This window comes from Piliocolobus tephrosceles, chromosome 15 (genome assembly GCF_002776525.5).
Source record: "Piliocolobus tephrosceles isolate RC106 chromosome 15, ASM277652v3, whole genome shotgun sequence".
In the NCBI taxonomy this organism is placed as follows: domain Eukaryota; kingdom Metazoa; phylum Chordata; class Mammalia; order Primates; family Cercopithecidae; genus Piliocolobus; species Piliocolobus tephrosceles.
This window is the reverse complement of record NC_045448.1, coordinates 29,214,134-29,233,763: the sequence shown is the minus strand read 5'-3', so window position 1 is coordinate 29,233,763 and position 19,630 is coordinate 29,214,134. Positions and strand designations below refer to the sequence as shown.

Below are 19,630 nucleotides of genomic sequence, written 5' to 3'. Positions count from 1 at the left end.
TGTGGTATTATTTCTGAGGGCTCTGTTCTGTTCCATTGCTCTATATCTCTGTTTTGGTACTAGTACCATGCTGTTTTGGTTACTGTAGCCTTGTAGTATAGTTTGAGGTCAGGTAGCATGATGCCTCCAGCTTTGTTCTTTTGGTTTAGGATTGTCTTGGCAATGCAGGGTCTTTTCCAACCCACTGACTTTAAATTCCCAGGTGCTGTTGGCATGGGATCCATATTCATAGAAACTCCCCTGGCCACATGTCCTGCTGTCCAGGACAGCACCAGCCTTGGGTACAGACAGGAGTCAAGGATACACTCACATTTTTAGAGTTTGGGACTTGGCAGCAAACTTTCCTACCCCCTTGCTTTTTTTTAATATGCCAATCCAGCCTCTTTTACAGACAAAGGAACTAGATCAAGATCCCCTAATCAATAAATGATGAAGCTGCCCCCAGACCCTGGTGTTCATGCTGCTTTCAAAGTCTGTGTTCTTTCCACATCACCCCTCACGTGGTGATGTAGCACAGCCCACATATATATTTTGGGCACAGGAGTGGGTAAAAGGGCAACTGGCCTAACTAGCTCTGCTAAAAATGCCTTTATAAAGAGTCTGAATTGGCAAGTTTGCCCTCTTTATGATAAAAATAGAGTCCAGGCATGGTGATTCATGCCCATAATCCCAGTACTGTGGGAGGCTGAGGCAGGAGGATCACTTGAGCCCAGGACTTCAAGGCTGCAGTGAGCTATGATTGTGTCACTGCACTCCAGCCTGGGTGACAGAGTGAGACCCCCAACTCAACAAAAAGTTTTAAAAATTAGCTGGGCTTGGTGGCGTGGATCTGTAGTCCCAGCTACTCAGGAGACTGAGGCAGGAAGATTGCTTCAGCCCAGAAACTCGAGGCTGCAGTGAGCCATGATTGCCCCGCTGCCCTCAGTCGGAGCAAGACTGAGACCCTGTGTCAAACAAACAAACAAAAAATCAGAAAACTAACAATCAGCCATTCACACCCAAAGTGAATGGCTCCGTTACCTTCTAGCCCTTGAAATGACCATTCAGAACCCAAACAGAAATCAACATCTTCCTTTGCCAAAAAAGAAAGCCCAGAAAAGTGTTGAGGACTCCGTGTTGAGTAGCATATGCATTAGATCCCCACCCAGAACTTCCATCTCCCAGACTCCAGGCCAGGGGCAGCATGACGAAAACCCGCCACAACTGACCCAGTTTTCAGATTAGCAACTCTGCCCACAGCAGGCTCATTCTATTGCTTATAATCAGCAACCCAAGTTAAGCTTTCATATTTGCATCACTAAATTAGTGCAGTCTTCAGAAATGTTTTCACTTTGTTTTAGTGAGCAAAATTATGCACACCCAAATTAATGTTTCCATCATTTTCCTTAGACTTGAACTTAATCTCTCTTTTAAGGGAATTTCTGCAATCTTATAAGATTTTTGTATTTTAAGTAAAAGTAGTTTATCAACAACACCTTTTTAAAGGTTTTTATAGGTTGTAAAAATGTTAGAATTCTGGCCAGTATGAGATCTGACAACTCCCCAAGGTTTGGTCTGGCTCAAAGATAGAAAGTTTGAAAGGAAATGGCCCACGGTGGGTGGGGGTGCAGTTTGTGCTGAGTGTTCTTGTGTCGCCCCCAGAAGGCCACCTAAGGACATTGGGTGGGACACAGAACACCAGGAACTGGGTGAGGGGGGCTGGGAAAAGGAGGAGCATGCACCAAAGACAAATTTGACCTGTTTTTCCATTTCTTATACTCTGTTGCATAGAGAGCCTGAAAGCTGCTTTCATTGCATTTCCAAATGCAAGCTGGTTTTAATAAGGAGCCTGAGCCCTGCCTTGCCTTGCTGCAGGTCTGTTAGGGAACGCCTGACAGGCAGGCCAAGCCATGGCCCGGGAGTACAGGGCTTCCTGCTCCCACCACCGGCCTGGGTCCCTGGGCCAATGTAGCATTACAGAGCTTTCAATTCTCTTTTTCAATTGTCTCCAAGTTAAGACGCTCCTATATGCAATGCTAAGCCTTTGGGAGCAGGTTAGTTGCAGTCAACAATAGCATAGATTGAGCACCTGTTGTTTGCCCAGCACTGTGCTTGGCTCAGTGAGACCCTGGGAGAAGACTCAGGTACTGCCCACACTTGTCCCACCTGCAGGGGCTTTCTCCCCTTCCTGGAACTCCCCAAGCGCAGTGTTGGCTGGGCCCTCCTGTGGCTTGCTATTCTTGCTGTCCTGTATTTTTGTTGGTTGCATCCCTTTGGGTCTCTCATAGAAGCCTATAAGCTTCTTAAGGCCAGGGTCCATCTTAAGTCTGCTCCATCTTTGTCTCTGACTCAGGGTCTGGTATCTAGTAGACTTTCTACGGAAGTTGCCAGTTTGATGGCTGATTGGTGTTTCTTGCCCCGACCTTGGTACCATCTTGTATGGAGGGTCTGGGGCCATGGAGCAGACATCTCAGAGGTCACCCAGGGAGGCCCACTGTGGGAGGGAGGGCCTGATCACATGAGTGACTGCCTCTCCTCTTGTGCCACAGTTCATTGGCTGTTCACCACATGTGGGGCCAGCGGACCCCACGGTCCCACCCAGGCGCAGTGCAACAACGCCTACCAGAACTCCAACCTGAGCGTGGAGGTGGGGAGCGAGGGCCCCCTGAAGGGCATCCAGATCTGGAAGGTGCCAGCCACCGACACCTACAGGTGCGTATGGGAGAGGGGGAGCGGAGGGGCAGACCACCCCTCCTGAAGAGGCCTGGAGTCTTGCCTATGGGTACATGCTCCTGGGGTGCCCAGGCATGCCAAGGTTCAAAGGCCACAGACTCAGGCCCATAGTGGGGTGTAGAGGTTGTAGATGGGGAGATTTGGGATAGTGAAATATGGCAACAAAAGAAGATGTGTTCTTTGTCCTCAAGAAACTCACAGGCTCTTGCTGGAGGTGGTATGCATGCATGAGCTAGCTTCAGAATTGTTGCTAATAAGGATAATTATGGTGGCCTGTTCACTGAATATTGCTTAATGCTCTTCAAATGAGGCATGCATGTAAAATGTTTGGGAAACAGAAACACAATGCACCTGAAACTGATGCTCTTATCCTTGCGCCTCCTTTCCTGGGCCTTCACTGTTGGTAAGCAGAGCAAACTGTGCTGGAACGCTCCTCCCAGCCCCAACCCTACCCCAGCCCCCAGTATTCCCTTAGAGCAGGGCCAGGCTCAAGGAGATCCAGCTCCACTTGACCACTTTGAGGCCATGGCATCGAATGAAGCTAATGGTAAGATTGGAGGGTTGGTGGAGACCCTGATTGCAAGACCCTCTCCTGGAGCTTCTGGTTCTGCAGATCTGGAGCAGGCGCTGAGAACTGACAGTTCTAACAAGTTGATGTCGATGCAGCCTTTTAGAACCTCTGAGCTCGATCAAGTCTTGGACGTAGATAAACCTGGGGAGCCCCTAAATGAGCTCTATGACTAGGCAAGGCCAGTGCCGCCATCCTCATTTTACAAATGAGGACACTGAGGCTCAGAGAGTCAGGAGCCTCCCCACAGTTACACATCCAGAAGCAGCCTCCACCTCCAGAGTTCTGGGGCAGGGCCTCATGCAGCCCCTCCACGGAGCATGGCAGGGCAGGTTAAAAGGAAAGCAAAACCACTATGCCTTGTGGGAGCAATGTCCTCCGGGGGCTGAAACAATAGGAAATGAGCTCCCCTCCCCTTCCCACAGCCTCCAGCATCCACCACATCCTGGGCCTCCTGGGAAGGAGAGGGGCTTCTCAAGTTGCCCTGTTTTCTCTCTCCAGGTTAACATTTCCTGTGGCAGCCCCGTCCCTGGGGCCTCAGGGTAAATGTGTTACGGGGACAGCCCTAAGTGCTTTTTAAATGGCACTCTGGGCAGAAATGCTGTAACAAGATTTGGCTACAATCAGATTAGCTGCTACAGTGCCCACACGCCCCCAGTAAATATCCCGGAAGACACCGGACCACCCCTGGCCCTGCTACAACAAGCAAGCCAGACCTCCCCTTCCTGCTGAGCCAAGCCTCCGTGGGGCCCGGGGCAGGGGAAAGGACTCCTGGAGAGGAGGAGGTGAATACTTGCTAAGGACCCACAGGTGTTGCTCCTGCTTGAGCATAGGGTGGGTGGCTTTATTGTTGATGTTCCCATGTTTCCGTGCGAGGACCCTGGAGTCGGAGGAGCTTAGCAACACATGTAAGGCTGCACAGTCGGTGATGGAGCTAGGATTCAAACCCAGGACGCTCTGGCTCTAAGTCTTTCTACTAAAGCCCGTGCCTGGACTCTGGGAGGCATGCAGAGGGCAGAAGGGACAGGAAAGGAAGGAGGGCATAGGAATCGCCCACCACCCACCTCCTGGAAGCCTCTGGAAATGAGAGGCTATGAGAGGGGCCCAGCCTCCTGAAGGGATATTGGCCAACATACCCCATATACAAAAAGCAATACGAAGGAGAAAGCAGAGCAGCTGGGAGGCGCACAGGAACCCCAACAGTAAGCCCCCAGAAGAGCCCATTGTCCTACCCCTGCCCAGGGCAACTCCAATGCCAGCTTGGCCAGAATTCCCCTGCTCCCTGTCCCCCGAGGGCGACGCACTGTCGGGAGATCCCTTGCATGGGGATTCTCTTGGGCTGTGTTCCCCCGAGACAGTGAATCAAGCTCACTTCCAAACTTGCACAGGTCAGTTAATCGCTTGAGACTCTGATTCCCCATCTGTAAGAGGCAGGGGCTGTAAAGGTGATATATAGTGCCTGGCACAATGCTTACACGTGGTGGGTGCTCCCTGGCCCATGGGCAGAGAAATCAGCTGAGGCAATGCTGCTATCCAGCAAGCAGGCAGCAGCCAGGCCGTGTTTCCAAGAACACACCGACCCCATACGCGTTAGTTTCTGACTTTTCCTGTCTCCAAAGACATCTCTTTGACTTCCTCAGATGAGCCCTGTGTTCTGAAAAAATTTGGACTGCCAGATGAACTACACTTATTAAATAATAATTCATTCATTTTCCCATTTATTATTAATCACAGCCATATCTAAGTCAAGTCAGGTTTCTGATCTGCATGCAGTGCCACAGTATTTCCACAGTGCGTTGATGGAATCCCAGCCAAAATCAGAAAGCTGTCTCCACACATCTCTTAGAAATATTGAGACTGAGGCCAGCTCCGGGCCCCAGCACTGTCTGGCAATTTTGCCTCTGTTGAAGCAGGACATTTTGAAGTGTCCAAATTAGTAAAGGAGACATTTTGGTCTGGCCTAAGATAGGACCATATCAAAATGGAAGAACCAAAACCAAAAGCCACTCAGTTGGGGTTTTTGTCACTGCTGTTTTTGAGACAGAGTCGCACTCTGTTGCCCAGGCTGGAGGGCAGTGGTGCCACCTCAGCTCACTGCAACCTCCGCCTCCCAGGTGCAAGCAATTCTCCTACCTCAGCCTCTCGAGTAGCTGCAATTACAGGCATGAGCTAATTTTTGTAATTTTAGTAGACACAGGGTTTCACCATGTTGGCCAGGCTGGTCTCAAACTCCAGACCTCAGGTGATCCTCCTGCCTTGGCCTCCCAAAGTGCTGGGATTACAGATGTGAGCCACCACACCCAGCCAGTCATGGTTGTTTTTGAATACTTGTGTTTTAACTAAATAAAGGCTCTGACAGATATTCCTGACCCTCACCTCCTCCTTGGCCTTGGAAGAGACTCAGGTCTTAGATGACCTGAGTCTACTGGTCACATAGGTCTTAGATGACCTGAGTCTACTGGTCACATAGGTCTTAGATGACCTGAGTCTACTGGTCACATAACTTAGTAATCTAAGAAGCAGGCAGTTAATGATTTGATTTTTAGACCACTTCAAAATGTCCCCAAGTCAGAATATGACCAAGAAGTCAGCACCCTTTCTCTGGAAGACTTTTTCTCCATAGTAATTATTGCTAGTTAATAAGTGCAGTTCATCTGTTGAAAAAAACATAAGACGCACCAGAGGACATGAGAAAAAGGTGCTTGGAAACAGAAAGGTGGGAGCCGAGCCCTAGTGAACCCACCCATCCTGGAGGCGTGGCTGCCACCGAGGCCTGACACTAGGACCGCTCCGCTGACTTCTCTGCCCACTGCTGGGGAGATGAAGGGAAGGGAGCAAATGCACCCAAGCCCCAGCTTCATGCCAAGGGGGGGCCACCACTGCCTGGGGCCTCCTCCAGGATGTACACAGTTGGAAACACCGCCACTCTTAGCTGGTAACTTATCCTGGGCCCACCTCCCACCCTCTACAGCTTTGCCCACCTCCACAAAGGAGGAGGCCCAGAAAGAGGGAGAGGAAGGGGGGGCGGGGCAGGCAGGAGGAGACAGCAGGCTGGCATGGGGGCTTGGGTGCAGCCCTGGAACCCGCATCTCCTCCACCCACCACGTCCTGCTTTCCCTGCCCTGGACTTACCACTTCCTCTGACAGGTGATGCAGTCCGTGTGTCCAGGTTCCTGGGCTTCATTTCCCCCTGCTCTGCAGATCTCAGGGAACCATAGTAAGCTCCCATTAGGATGCTGTGCCTGACACCAAGTGTGCAAAGGTGATTAAGATCCAGCCCTGCCCCAGAGGCACTGCTGCCAATGGTGGTGGTGGTGTGTGCACAGGCATCTCCATGGGGTGTGGAGAGAGCCACAGTGGAGGTTTACACAAGGCGCTGCTGTGGAGGCCAGGGGAAAGGCACTGCACCCAGCTGAGCTGGTGAATGGCTCCTGCCAGGAGATGGGCACCTGGGTTAAATTCGAAGGCCCTAAGCATTGTCTACAAAGAAGCGGGTGGCCAGAGCCTGCAGTGAGCACAAGTTGGTACTGCTGATGAGAAGTCGGGCAAAGCTGGCCTGGGGGAGCCAAGGCTGGAGGCAGCAGGGCCAGGTCCTGGTGCTTCAGTGTTACCCTCAAATGCCTCTTACTCCCCCTGGTGACAGTGTGAGGTTGGAAGTGAGAGAAATGGCCTGGAGGTGGGGAGAGCAGATGGAAGGGAGTCACTGTCACTCAGGCCAGGGCCAAAAGGACTAAGCCAGGACTGGGTCAGGTGCAGGGGACAGGCCCAGAGGTGTTCAGGAGGTGGGATCAGCATAAGTTGAGGACTGAGTGAATGTGGGGTCAGGGGCAACGCTGACACTACATCCACACTCTGGCGTGGGCTGAGGAAGCGAGGACAAGGAGCACAGCCACTCTCCCATGTGCATGGCTGAGGACGGGCAAGGCTAGGGCAGCAGCGAGAGGGCCCTGATAGGGGGCCTCTGGGCGGTGGTGCTGAGTGACCATGGTGTCTAGAGGGTGGGTGGCTGGAGCGGATGGGAGCGTGGGAGGCCACTGCAGTGCCACAAGAAGAATGTGGATTATGGGGTTTGTGCTGGGGAGGGGGACAGCATCCTCAGTGTTGTCATGAAATGGAGACAGATGATGGCACAACCCAGCTCTGAGAGGTCTGTCGGGGGACTCAGTGAGAGCCCACGGGTGGTCTGCCCCAGGCAGAGGCACCAGCACTTAGCCCAGCCCACCCCCTCTCTCTCCCTGACTTCTCCCCTCCTTCATCCCTCTCTCTCCCTCCATCCCACCTGCCTTCCTACCTGTCTAGGACCAGCATCCTTCTCAGCCCGCAGTCCTGCCCCCACCTCCTCCCCACCCACTACCACACACACACACACAGATTGCATATAACACCATTTGTCAAGCATAGCCCATAGCTCCTGATGGCAGTCCTCGCACAGCTCACCTGCTCTTCAGACATAATGGACAAGAGGCCCCAGGTCCCAGCCGGAGCCAGCTGACCTGGACCACAGCCGTTCCTGATGGTCTCTACCAGTGGCACTCATTTCCTTGCCTGGGGCACCAGCGTGTGCAGCCAGATAACACCATCATTCAACTCCATAAATAGCCATGGAGCCCTACTGTGTGCAGGGCACTGAGCCATAGAGCCCCTACTGTGTGCAGGGCACTGAGCCATACAGCCCCTACTGTGTGCAGGGCACTGAGCCATGAAGTCCTACCGTATGTCAGGCACTGAGCCATAACACTCCTGCTGTGTGCCAGGCACTGGGCCATGGAGTCCTACTGTGTTCCAGGCACTGACTAGACTGGTAGAAAGGCCTGAGACTCTGGAGCCTCACAGTCTCTAGAAAGACCACAGGACAGAAAAGTTTAACAGTCCACAATGCCAATCAAGTTCTAGACAATAGTAGGAGAGATGTCACAGGCATGATTAATTGCCAAAGTAATTGTATGGATAGCCATCGCTGTAAAGGGCACAGACCAGGGAATGTCAGAGATGGAGGAATTAGGCAAAGATGGATGGGCTGCAGGCAGAATTAAGTTTGAGTTCAACCTCCACCACCAATGCTCCATGTGACTTAGAAAGTTGCCTTCCCTCCTCTCCAGAGGCTCCATCTGCAGAGCGAGAGGCTGTGGAGAGAGGTCACTGAAGTCCCTGCAAGCTCAGGTGTTTCGAGGCACTTAGGGCTACACTGGCCAGGAGGGTGCTGAGGGAAAAACAGAGCATGAACCTTGCTCACTGATGCAACAAGAGTGGAACCTGGGCCGGCCCCACTGAAAAGCATCTGCCTCCACAATTGAGCCCTTCAACCCTGACCCCTACCTGGATAATACAACTATATACCTGATCAGAAATCTCCCGCTGTCCAATCTCCATCCACACTCACATGCGTCATGTGTTATCACAATAACCCTGCAGGGTGGGTAGGACAGACCTCACCATCCGGATTTCACACATGAGGAAACTGAGAAACAGGAGAGAAAAGGACCTTGCCCAGGATCCCACGGGGAGTTAAAGGCAGAGCCCACAGCAAGGTGCTGCTCTCCCGCTCCTCTGGAGGGTGTGCCAGAAAGGAATGGGGCGCTTCCGTTTTTCTGAGTGGGGGTCCGCTGTCTCCCCTAGGATCTCCCATGTGGGTGTGGACACTGTGGTTGTGCTACACACCAGCTGTGCTCTCATTTCAGGATCCGGCAGGCAGTCACTTTGATTTGCTGCTAATTCTTTATTTAAAAAAGATTCACAACTCAATTACATCAGGTAACAATGGCTCGCAGTCAATAATACAAAACACAAACCCAATAAACATCTATTCTGACCAGGGGACATGGATTTAGATGAGGAAAAACAAAAAAATTACAGCATCAGCTCGTTGAGAGCAGTATCTTGTAATTTCCAGTAAATTGGAATCACTGTGAGTCATTTTCCCCACTTGAGTGGCAGGTATATTAATTTCTTGTTGTTTCTCAACCATCAAAAATAAATTGTTTACAAAGGATGGGGAGAAAGCTTCGAAGAGGCAGGCTGAGGCTGTTATCGTAGCATGAGTTTGTGTAACGTGATTCACAGGGTGCAGGAGTCTTCAGAAGTGCTAAGGCTGCCCTGTGCTTTACACAGAAGTGGGCTCTGGGTGAAACTGAACAGCCTTGACCCCAAGCCCCCTTGGCCATGCCCTGGTTCACCCACTTGGTCCCCTTCTGCATCCCAGAAGTCACCCCCGGAAAAGGAGTGGACAGGCTCACCCATGGGGGCACAGGATGACAGCAGCTGCCATTTGTCACTCACTGGCTATCCTCTGGGCTCTGAAGTAGGTCCCTTATAAGCATCATCTCATTTAATTCTCATAACAGCCTTCCAAGGTAGGTATTATTATCCCCTTTTTATACATGAGGAATCTGGGCTCAGAGGGGGAATAACCTACCCAAGGTCACACAGCTAGTGAGTAACACTGGCAGGGCCAGGACCAGGGAGACGTAAGCAAAGCACCTTGGGAAGAAAATTTAAGGAGGTGCTTCCTCTGGGGTCAATAGAGTGCAAGGTCCTCCCTGGGAGGGAGGCACCACGCTGGGCTCAACCTACTCCTGGCCCTGAGTGGCAGAGCTGGGATTTGGATCCAGGTCTGTCTGCATTCAAGCCCTTGCTTTTCTACCTGTGGCACATCCCACTCCGAAGGCAATCAGCCCTGTAGTAGCAACTAGAAGCTTCCAGAGGAGTGAAGCTCTAATGGTGGAATTTCAGGCTTCAGGGGACCGATGAGGGAGCTACTCCTTCTAGGACCCCTGCAATTAATTCAGGCAGGCAGCTGCCTGCTCCCCCTGACTTGAAGCCAGCCTCTCGTCTGGGTTGGAAATGTGGGGCTGAGGCCCCTACCCAGGAAAGTACAACCCAGCCACGGACACCTGCTCGCCAAGCTCTACCGTCTGCTTTGGAATCTAGAAAGCTGACCCCAGCCCCGGTCTTGCCCTGTGCTTTGCATGGGTTTGCAGTCTTCTCAGATTCGTTTTGTATGCCCATGACAGTAGGGGTTCTTGTCTTCATTTTCTTCCTCAGTAGTGGAAGTTGAGGCTCTGAGACATGGGCCATGTTGCCTCAGGTCACACAGTCAGAAGAACGGGGACAAGAACCAGCAGATGACTTGGAGTCCAGGGCTTTTTCCATCCCACCTCACCATCAAGAACTAGGTCAAGACATAGATGGGGCTGGCTTTCAAAGGTGGTTGAGGGGAGCAGGGTGGGAAAAATAGCCAAGAAGGCTTAGGAAGGGTAAAAGGAGTCAGGAACAAACAACATCTAAAATATAATAATTTGGCTAAATTTAAACATACGAAAGAGTTCAGAATGATTCATAATGCATGGTTGATGCAAATGACTATGCAAATGATGCCAAAAGGAATGGGCAGCCTGATGTTTACCTCTCAACCACAGCAGGAGTGGGTATGTCGAGGACTTCGTCTTGGGCAGAAGTTTTCCAAGCAAACCACATCTTCAGGTGGAGATGACTTTTTATGCAGCATGACTTTTTATGCATGCAGACTACAGGAAGCCGACACATCATCCCCTACCCAGGTTCACTGAGCTAGATAATGCTGCCTCCTCTTACCTTTCACCAATAAGCCTTCCTTTTTCTCAGCCTTTTAATTATTGTTATCACCTTGTCCATTTCTAATGGATCAGGAGGGAGTGTATGGCTGAGGGTCTGGGAATTAGGAGGGGCGAATAGCTTCTCATACCCCTCTCTTTGTGCTTCCCAGCAGCACACTGGGGAGGAAATGACCTCTAAGAGGGGATGTGCAAGGGTTTGGACCATAGCCAGCCACTGACTGGCTGTGTGGCCTCAGATGAGTTACTTAGTCCCTCTGAGCCTCAGTTTCCTCATTTGTCAAATGAGATTAATAACATTTGTTGTTTATGGCTATCGGGTGATGCCGCGTGCCTGTGAGCATGCATCATGCCTGGCACATTGGAGGATGCTGGTAATCAGCCCACAGCCCTCTCCAAACCTACAGCCCTCAGCTTCCCACTCCATCCACCTGCTGCAGCCAGACATACCAGAGGCTCCCTGCTTCTTCACTTCCGTTCACACTAGCCCCAGTTCCCACCACCTCTTTCTGCTTGTCTCAGAGCCCTACCCATCTGCAAGCTCCACATGAAGCCAACATCAGCCTTCCTCACCCCATCCCCACACCCCACAACCACCTGTTGCAGTCCCCCATCTCCCTCCTGGCCCTAAGCACCTGACGACCCTTACTTTGGCCAGAGATTCGCAGCTTCCCCGGGGCTTTCACCCATGAGCTCCTTTTGTTGGACTGTTGTGTTGTTTGGAATGAAAATGATTCTTCTCTTAACCAGGGAAGGGGCTGGGGCTCAGAGAGGGCACAGGGGCAGGAAATGGCCCCATCTGATCAGGGAGCCCCGGAGCCCTCCACTTCGCCTCTTCAACGTAGCCACCCTATGGTGAGACTTCTCTTTTCATCATGAAGATCATCTCCCCAGTTTCTCTGTGAGTTCTTGAAGAGCCTGGAGCTGTCTCAGGTCCACAAAGCCTTACACCCCTCCCAACATTCGATAAACTCCCATCAATGCCCAGGCACCCACCAGGGCAGTGCGCACTAGACTCTCCATCTGCATTTCATGAAGACCTCAGTTCCTTGCCTGCCATGTTCGCAAAAAGCCTCTGCAGAAGGGCCGTGGGCTCTGCCTTGCGAGAGCTCTGGGAGCCCCTCACACACTGGGAAGAAGGGACATTTCCTGGAACTGTAGATAAAGGAGCTACTGTGTGTGCACATGGGCAAAACTGCCTTGCATCTCTTCCTGGTTTTTCGTAAAAGACCTTGGATCTGAATACACATGGATGTGAAAGTCTCCTGAGTCCCGTACCCTGGCAGCTGGTCTCTGGGGACCCATTTGTTAGCTGGTGCGCTAGCTGTCTTCAAGACGTGTCGCTCTTCTGATATACTTCAGAAGAGAGTTCTTTTTTTCCCCATCCTTCCTTGACTTCATTGCCGCAACCTAAGAGGCAGCAGAAATCATCTCCCATCCCCACGCTCTGTTTTTATTTTCATCATGATGGGTTGTTTGTTGTCTGCACACATATTGCTCCAGAAGGAGGGATGGGAATAGACAGTTGGCTCATACACACTGCTTTCCTCAATCATTCTGTGCGGAACCTCCTTGTTTCCAGACCCCATGGAGAGACTTTACAACTTTGTACCAAGTCAATTATGGCTACTACCATCATTGATGATAATAATAATAATAATAATAATAAAGTAATACTTACTGAGTGCTTATTAGCCACAATTCTAAGACCACATGTCTTAATTTCTTTAATCCTCATAACACATGTAGGCTAGGAGGCAAGTTCACTTATTATCCCCATATTATAGATGAGGAATAGGGAAGTTACTTGTCTAAGGTCACATGAGTCCATTGATCTGGGACAAGGAGAGAAAACCATAAAGAGGAAATCCTAGGTATTCAGAAAGCCATCACCCCAATATTCCACATTCATATAGTCTTCTCTCTCTCTCTCTCTGCTGTTTCCCTCTCTCTCTCCCCTCCTTCTCTCCCTTCTTCCCTCCCTCCTCCCTGCCCTTTTCCTCTCTTTCTCTCTTGCACCCTTTACTAGTCTTTCACCTTCCTAGTTCTGTGACTGAGGCAACTCCCTCTCCCTCTCTAAACTTGACCATCCTCTCCTGAAGACGGGGAGAGGAATCCCTTTCTGCAGGGACTGATACGGGGGAGAACCCTCAGACCATGACGGGGATGTGCTCAGCCCACTGGAAGCTGCTGGGTTGGCAGGAATGGGGAGAGTCTTCATACCACAGCGGGAGCCAATGTTCTTTGTCCCATTACAGCATCTCGGGCTACGGAGCCGCTGGCGGGAAAGGCGGGAAGAACACCATGATGCGGTCCCACGGCGTGTCTGTGCTGGGCATCTTCAACCTGGAGAAAGACGACACGCTGTACATCCTGGTTGGGCAGCAGGGAGAGGACGCCTGCCCCAGTGTAAGTGCCCAGAGCAGGGGTTTCTCATTTGCACTCTCTCAGGCTCCGGGGAGGCCTCTCGGAGGCACCAGCACTCAACACCCTCCTCCTGGAAGTTCATACCAGGAGAATGAGACAGCAAAGAGTAATTAAACAGCAGTCGTGCAAACTCCCAGCACCCCAGTGGTTCACCCCTTGCCTGTGCTGGGGGGAGGCAGGACCTGGCAGGGCTGGCCATCCTAGCAGGAACTCAGCACCCTGCAGGGGGAATCTCCTGGTTGGGTCAGGCCCCACCCTCCCTCACCTGAATCACAGCTTTTGCTTGAGAAAAGGGGCTGAGGCGTGTTCTAGCACCCAGGGCCCCCAGATCCTTCCCCAGAAACTTCTATGAGAGCATCCTTGGCAGAGAGATGTGGGAAGAGGGGCTACCGAGAAAGCAGTTTACTTCCACAAAATAAATTCAAGGCTCCTAAGAGCCGGGCTCTGGGCCAGGAGCTGAGGACGCATGAAAAGTAAAGTTCAGCCTTTCCCTTCTGCCCCTTTGGGGTTAAGGCGAAACGACAGGAGTAAGCTTAGCTAGTGCAACCTTTTGCATAAAAAATGTCTCAACTCCAACTTTTATTTAGCAACTATAATTGGGACTTTCCAACCTAATATAATATATTAAGCCATTAAATTACAGGCTGCTGTAATTTTCACAGGCATTTATTGAGTGCTAATGTAATTCTTTCATCTAAGCAGAAAGATTGCATTATCTTCTGCAAGGGACTTTCACTTGATTGGACTGTAATCAGTTATGTCTTTTCACAGGACCGCATCTTTTTTAAAAATTCAATTGAAACCTAGTTGTTCCTCGGGGTTGCTGCACTTTATTATTTTTGTTAATCAACCTACTAGCTTTCAAACGTTGTGAACGCACAGGAAGTTCCCAAGCAGGCGGGAGGCGGCAATTCTCGGCCAGGGACAGAGGGCAGCTCCCTCTGCTGGTCGGGCAAGGCATAGCAGGGGCATGTAGGGAGAGTAACTCTTCTTCCCTGTGGCTTCACACCTCCACTCCTGAGGAGGCATTTGGAAAGGGGGGAAAATGGCATTGTCAGGCACTACCTCCATCTCCAGTTCTCCCTAGGCAGAAAAAAATGGTGTCTAGACACAATTTCTCAAGAGAATGAAGTGGACTGTAAGAATTAAACTGCAGGGGCCGGGTGCAGTGGCTCATACCTGTAATCCCAGCACATTGGAAGGCCAAAGTGGGAGGATCACTTGAGGTCAGAAGTCCAAGACCAGCCTGGCCAACACAGCGAAACCATGTATATACTAAAAATATAAAAATTAGCGAAGCATAGTGGCGCACACCTGTAGTCTCAGCTACTTGGGAGGCTGAGGCACAAGAATCACTTGAACCCGGGAGGCAGAGGTTGCAATGAGTCGAGATCACACCACTGCACTCCAGCCTGGGCAACAGAGCAAGACTCTGTCACAAAAATAAATAAATAAAAATAAAAAATAATTAAACAGCCGGATGTGGCAGCTTTGCTGGTTCAGCTGCACATCTATGGGGGCAGTGGGGAGTTGCCCTTCTATGTACCTGGCCACACTGGAACTCCTGTGCTGGAAATGGGCTCCAGCTGCTGCTAGAATCCTCCTCCCCACCCTCAACTGCAACACACGTGCCCACACACAGCTCTCAGCCTTTGCTTCTCCAGTTCCTTCCAAACCTCCCCTGGTGGCATGAGTCTAAATCAGGCTTTCTCAACAGTGGCATTATTGGCATTTTGGAGCAGGTAATTCTTTGTGGCAAGAGGCGGGAGTCTGTCCTGTGTGTTACAGGATGTTTAGCAGCATCTTTATCCTCTGCTCACTTGGCGCCAGTAACAACCCCCAGAAATGACAATCACAAAAGCCTCCAGACATTTCCAGATATCCCCTAGGCAGCCAAGTCTGTTCTAAATGTTAAATCCCACCATTACCATCCCCTGCAAGACAAATATTATGAAGAGCCAGCCCACAATCCAGACAGCACTCAATTCATTCAAATGTATTTAACCAATATTTATTGAGCACCTACTTTGTGCCATCCCTGTTATAGGAACTTGGGATATATTGGCGAACAAAAGAAAAATCTTTGCTCTCAAGGAACTTACATTTGAGGAGAGGGAGGGGGGAATATCTGGGGAAACAGTGACCCCAGCAAAGGCCACGTCCCAGAGGTTCGTCGATGCTCAAGGAACACTCAGGCTGGAGGAGAGGGAGCAAAAGGAAGGGTAGGTAAGAGATGAGGCAGAGGTAATAGGACTGGATCAGGCCACTTTAAGACGTGTTGGAGCCATAGGAGGGTTTTGAGGCAAATGGTGACCTAATGTGGTATGTGTATTAAAAAGCTCACTCTGGCTGCAATGTGAAGAAGCTACCATTGAAGAATCTATGGATACAAGGGAAGGGTCAAGACGATGAATTCAAGGGCTATGGCATTAATCCTGGCGAGAGATGATGATGGCTTAGACTAGGATTGTAACAGTGGAGGGGATGAAAAGTGGTTGAATCCTGGGCGTAATTTGAAAGTCAAATCCAAAAGGATTTTCTGCCAGATTGAATGAGAAATTAAGAGAAAGAAAAGAGTCAAGGATGACTCCAAAAATTGTGCCTGAGCCACTGGAAGAAGGGAGCTGCCATCACGTGACTTAGGGAACTCTGTGGAAGGAGCAAATTTGGGGATAAGATCAGAAGTTCAATATCAGACATGCTGAGTTGTAGAGGCCTGGTAGACAGCCACAGGCAGACAGGTGGACGATGGGAAACGGGCCACTGGAGTTCAGGAGAGAGGTCCAGGCTGGGGGTATAAATAGATATAAATATGGGAGAAATTAGCATAAAGTTGAGACAGGATGAGATTGCCTAGGATGCAGTACAGATAGAGAAGAAAGCGAGGACCGAACTTTAGGGACCCTCAACATTTAGAGGTCAGGAAAAGAAGAGGAACCAGCAAAGGGGGGCAAAAAAGAGGAACCAGGGAGGTAGGAGCGGATACAAGAGGATAGGAAGTCCTGGAAGTCAGGTGAGGAAAGGGCAGCAGCTCCTCCGAATGCTGCTACTGGTCCAGCAAGAGCCTCGACCGCTTCCCACCCCCACCTGATCTAAAGGAGACACCAGAAGCAGGCGCGGGGTGATGAGCATGGGTCCAGGCTCTAACTACAGGAAAACCCATCCTCAAGCCCCACTGCTCTCTCCTCCCCAACCCAGCAATCTCCAATCTGTTCACTAGGGGAGGGCATCCCGTAGGTCCCACTGCTGCCCACCAGCCAAGAGAGGAGATGGAGCAGAGGCTGAGGGGGTGGACCTTCTTAGCACCACTGGTTCAGACTGGGCAACCGGTCCATCTCCAAATGAGGAGACAAGTCCAGGGAGGCGGGGTGCCTCACCTAGTATAGCCCAGCAAATCTCTGGCAGAGCCATCAAGAACCCAGACTGAGCAGGGTGTGATGGCTCATGCCTATAATCCCACACTTTGAGAATGCTGAGTCAGGAGAATCACTTAGTTAGAAACTAGCCTGGGCAACATAGCAATACCCTGTCTCAAATAAATACATAAATAAATAAATAAATAAATAAATAAATAAATAAATAAATAAGTCGAGCATGGTAGTTCATACCTGTACTCCCAGCTACTCAGGAGGCTGAGGCAAGAGAACTGCTTGAAGCCAGGAGTCAGAGACCAGTCTGGGCAGCAAAGCAAGACCCTGTCTCTAAAAAAAAGAAAAAAGAAAAATTAGTCAAGGCTGGTAGCTTGTGCCTGTAGTCCCAGCTACTCTGGGCAGGATGATTACTTGAGCCCAGGAGTTCGTGGCTACAGTGAGCTATGATCCCGCCACTGCACTCCAGCCTGGGTGACAGAGTGAGACCCTGTCCCAAAAAAAAAAAAAAAAAGGAACCCAGACTGGACCTGGAACCCTGTGCTCTGCCCAGCTGACAGCTCACCCCCAGGGCCAACCCTCAGAGCACATTTCTTGCAACTCATGCCTGTGCCAGGTGGCAGTGAGCAGGCTCCTCCCAGGAGTCTCCCCCCAGGCCAGGACATAGCTGCACATACGTACGGGAAATGCCAGCTCTCTACAATAGCAATTCAGAGCCTTCCACCCACACTAAATCCACTCTAAGAAATATCAAATTATTTCCATCATTAAATCCAAAATGCCATGGAACAAATTGCTTCTCGGCTATTTATCTGGAAATTTCTGTAGTACTCATTGCCGGCACCCCTGAGTGCTTTAGCCTAAGAAGTGGCTCACGAAGAATGGCTGCATCCACTGGCTGGTTACGAAGCAGCATCGATGGAAATGTGATGTTTTACTGGCTTTTTTTCTGTTAAGTGAAAGAAAAGTTACTTTCCTCCGAGGTCAGGCTGGTGTTTGAAGAATTCGTCTGAGCTGTGGTGGCCGACAAGCAGGCGTGGCTGTTTTTGAAGCCTCCTTCTTCAGGGATTCCAGGATTCTGTTACAGAATCTCCAGCACAATCTTGACGGCGCTCTAATACCTGAGCCCCAACCAGGAGCATATGTGGGCCCAGAAGTGAATCTAAATTAGAACAGCAGCTGGCCGGGCACAGTGGCTCACACCTGTAATCGCGGCACCGTGGGAGGCCGAGGCGGGCGAATCACCCGAGGTCAGGCGTTCAAGAGCAGCCTGGCCAACATGGCAAAACCCCTCCTCTACTAAAAATACAAAAATTAGCAGGGCATGGTGGTGCGCGCCTGTAGTCCCAGCTGCTTGGGAGGCTGAGACACCAGAATTGTTTGAACCCAGGAGGCAGAAGTTGCAGTGGGCGGAGATCATGCCATTGCACGAAGTAAGACTGTCTCAAAAACAGATAAGAACAGCAGCCATTTACTCAGTTCCCACTATACGTGAGGCGCTCCACTAGACGCCTTACTTGTACTACCCTCAGTAAATGCCACAATGACCTGTGTTGTCTTTATTCCCAGCCACACTGGAGGATGAGAGATCAAGGGCCCCTGTCACGGTTTCCCGGGGTGGGTGGAGAATCCAGACTACCTGATTGCAGGGCTCACTCTACAAGGCAAGCAGAGGGCCGTGCCAGAGATTCCGGAGGGAAGAAACGGAACATTAGCTAGGAGGAATGAGATGTCCAAAAGGGAGAACTGATTTTCCCAGAGAAGAACTGGGAATAAAACTTGAGTCTGGCCTTTGCTGGTTTTTTTCTCTCCTCCTGATGCTTCAGAGCTGTGACTTCTCAGAAAACCTCGATGGCTCTCAGTGAGAGAATGGCTCTCATAGAGAATGAAGTCCACTCCTCACAGTGCCTTCAAGGCCTCTAGCCACGATCAGACTGTTCAGTTTAATTCTCTCTACCCACCTAATTTACACTCCCTCCAGCCCCATCTCACCACATACGACTTTCCCATTCTTTCTCGGATCTCTTCATCCCACAGGATCGAAACAGGTCATCCTGGACAATTTCTCTGTCCTGACAGACTTGTGGGCCAAAGAGACCCTTGTGCTTTTCCCCCACACACCCCACTCACCCACTTCCCTCTGGGCTCATGCCACTCTTTGTTCTTGCAATGACATAACTTTGCCCTACTCTCTGTGAAAAAAAAACAAAACAAACAAAAAAATCTCCCTATCCTTCAAGGCTCAACTAAAAGCCGCCTCCTACAGGCAGTCCTCACAGCAATAAAACCTTGCTCTCTCGCTCCCAGTTTCTCCTAGCATTTTCTGTCTAAGCCATCCTTGTGGTCCTTCCCCAACACTGCCCAGAGGGACAGTTATTAGTGTATTTTTCTGCCTCCTAAACTCAACTGTAAGTTTTTTTGAGAGAGAGTCAGATCCTGTTTTTAAGCACAGAAGTTCTGTCTGCTGCAAAGTGGAGAACTCTGGTTTGGCCACAAACCTAACGTGCTTTTTGTTTCTACAGACAAACCAGTTAATCCAGAAAGTCTGCATTGGAGAGAACAATGTGATAGAAGAAGAAATCCGTGTGAACAGAAGCGTGCATGAGTGGGCAGGAGGAGGAGGAGGAGGGGGTGGAGCCACCTACGTATTTAAGGTAAGGTCTGCACCGCGAGATTTCCACCAGGTTTCTGTGAATCTGCGATGTTAGAGCCTCATGACAGCCCTGGGACAGAAACACCTCAGATGCTCTTATCCCCATTTAAAGATGAGCAGGGTCAGGTGCAGTGGCTCATTCCTGCAGTCCTAGTGTTTTGGGAGGCCAAGGCAGGAGGATCGCTTGAGGTCAGGAATTCATGATCAGCTTGGGCAACACAGCAAAACCTTGTCTCTACCAAAAAAAATTTAAAAATTAGCCACTTGTGGTGGCTTGCACCTATGGTCATAGCTACTTGGGAGGCTGAGGCAG

At 50.5% G+C, this 19,630-nt stretch overlaps 1 protein-coding gene across 1 annotated transcript in view; it reads left to right on the top strand.

Annotated features, from left to right (window-relative positions):
* ALK (ALK receptor tyrosine kinase) overlaps positions 1-19,630 on the top strand; it is a 761,479-nt gene that overhangs the window by 693,205 nt on the left and 48,644 nt on the right. The window contains exons 12-14 of the mRNA XM_023217284.2: positions 2,529-2,691; positions 13,128-13,278; positions 19,187-19,318. Of these exons, the coding sequence (XP_023073052.1) occupies positions 2,529-2,691; positions 13,128-13,278; positions 19,187-19,318 (446 nt within the window). The remainder of the gene's footprint in view (positions 1-2,528; positions 2,692-13,127; positions 13,279-19,186; positions 19,319-19,630) is intronic.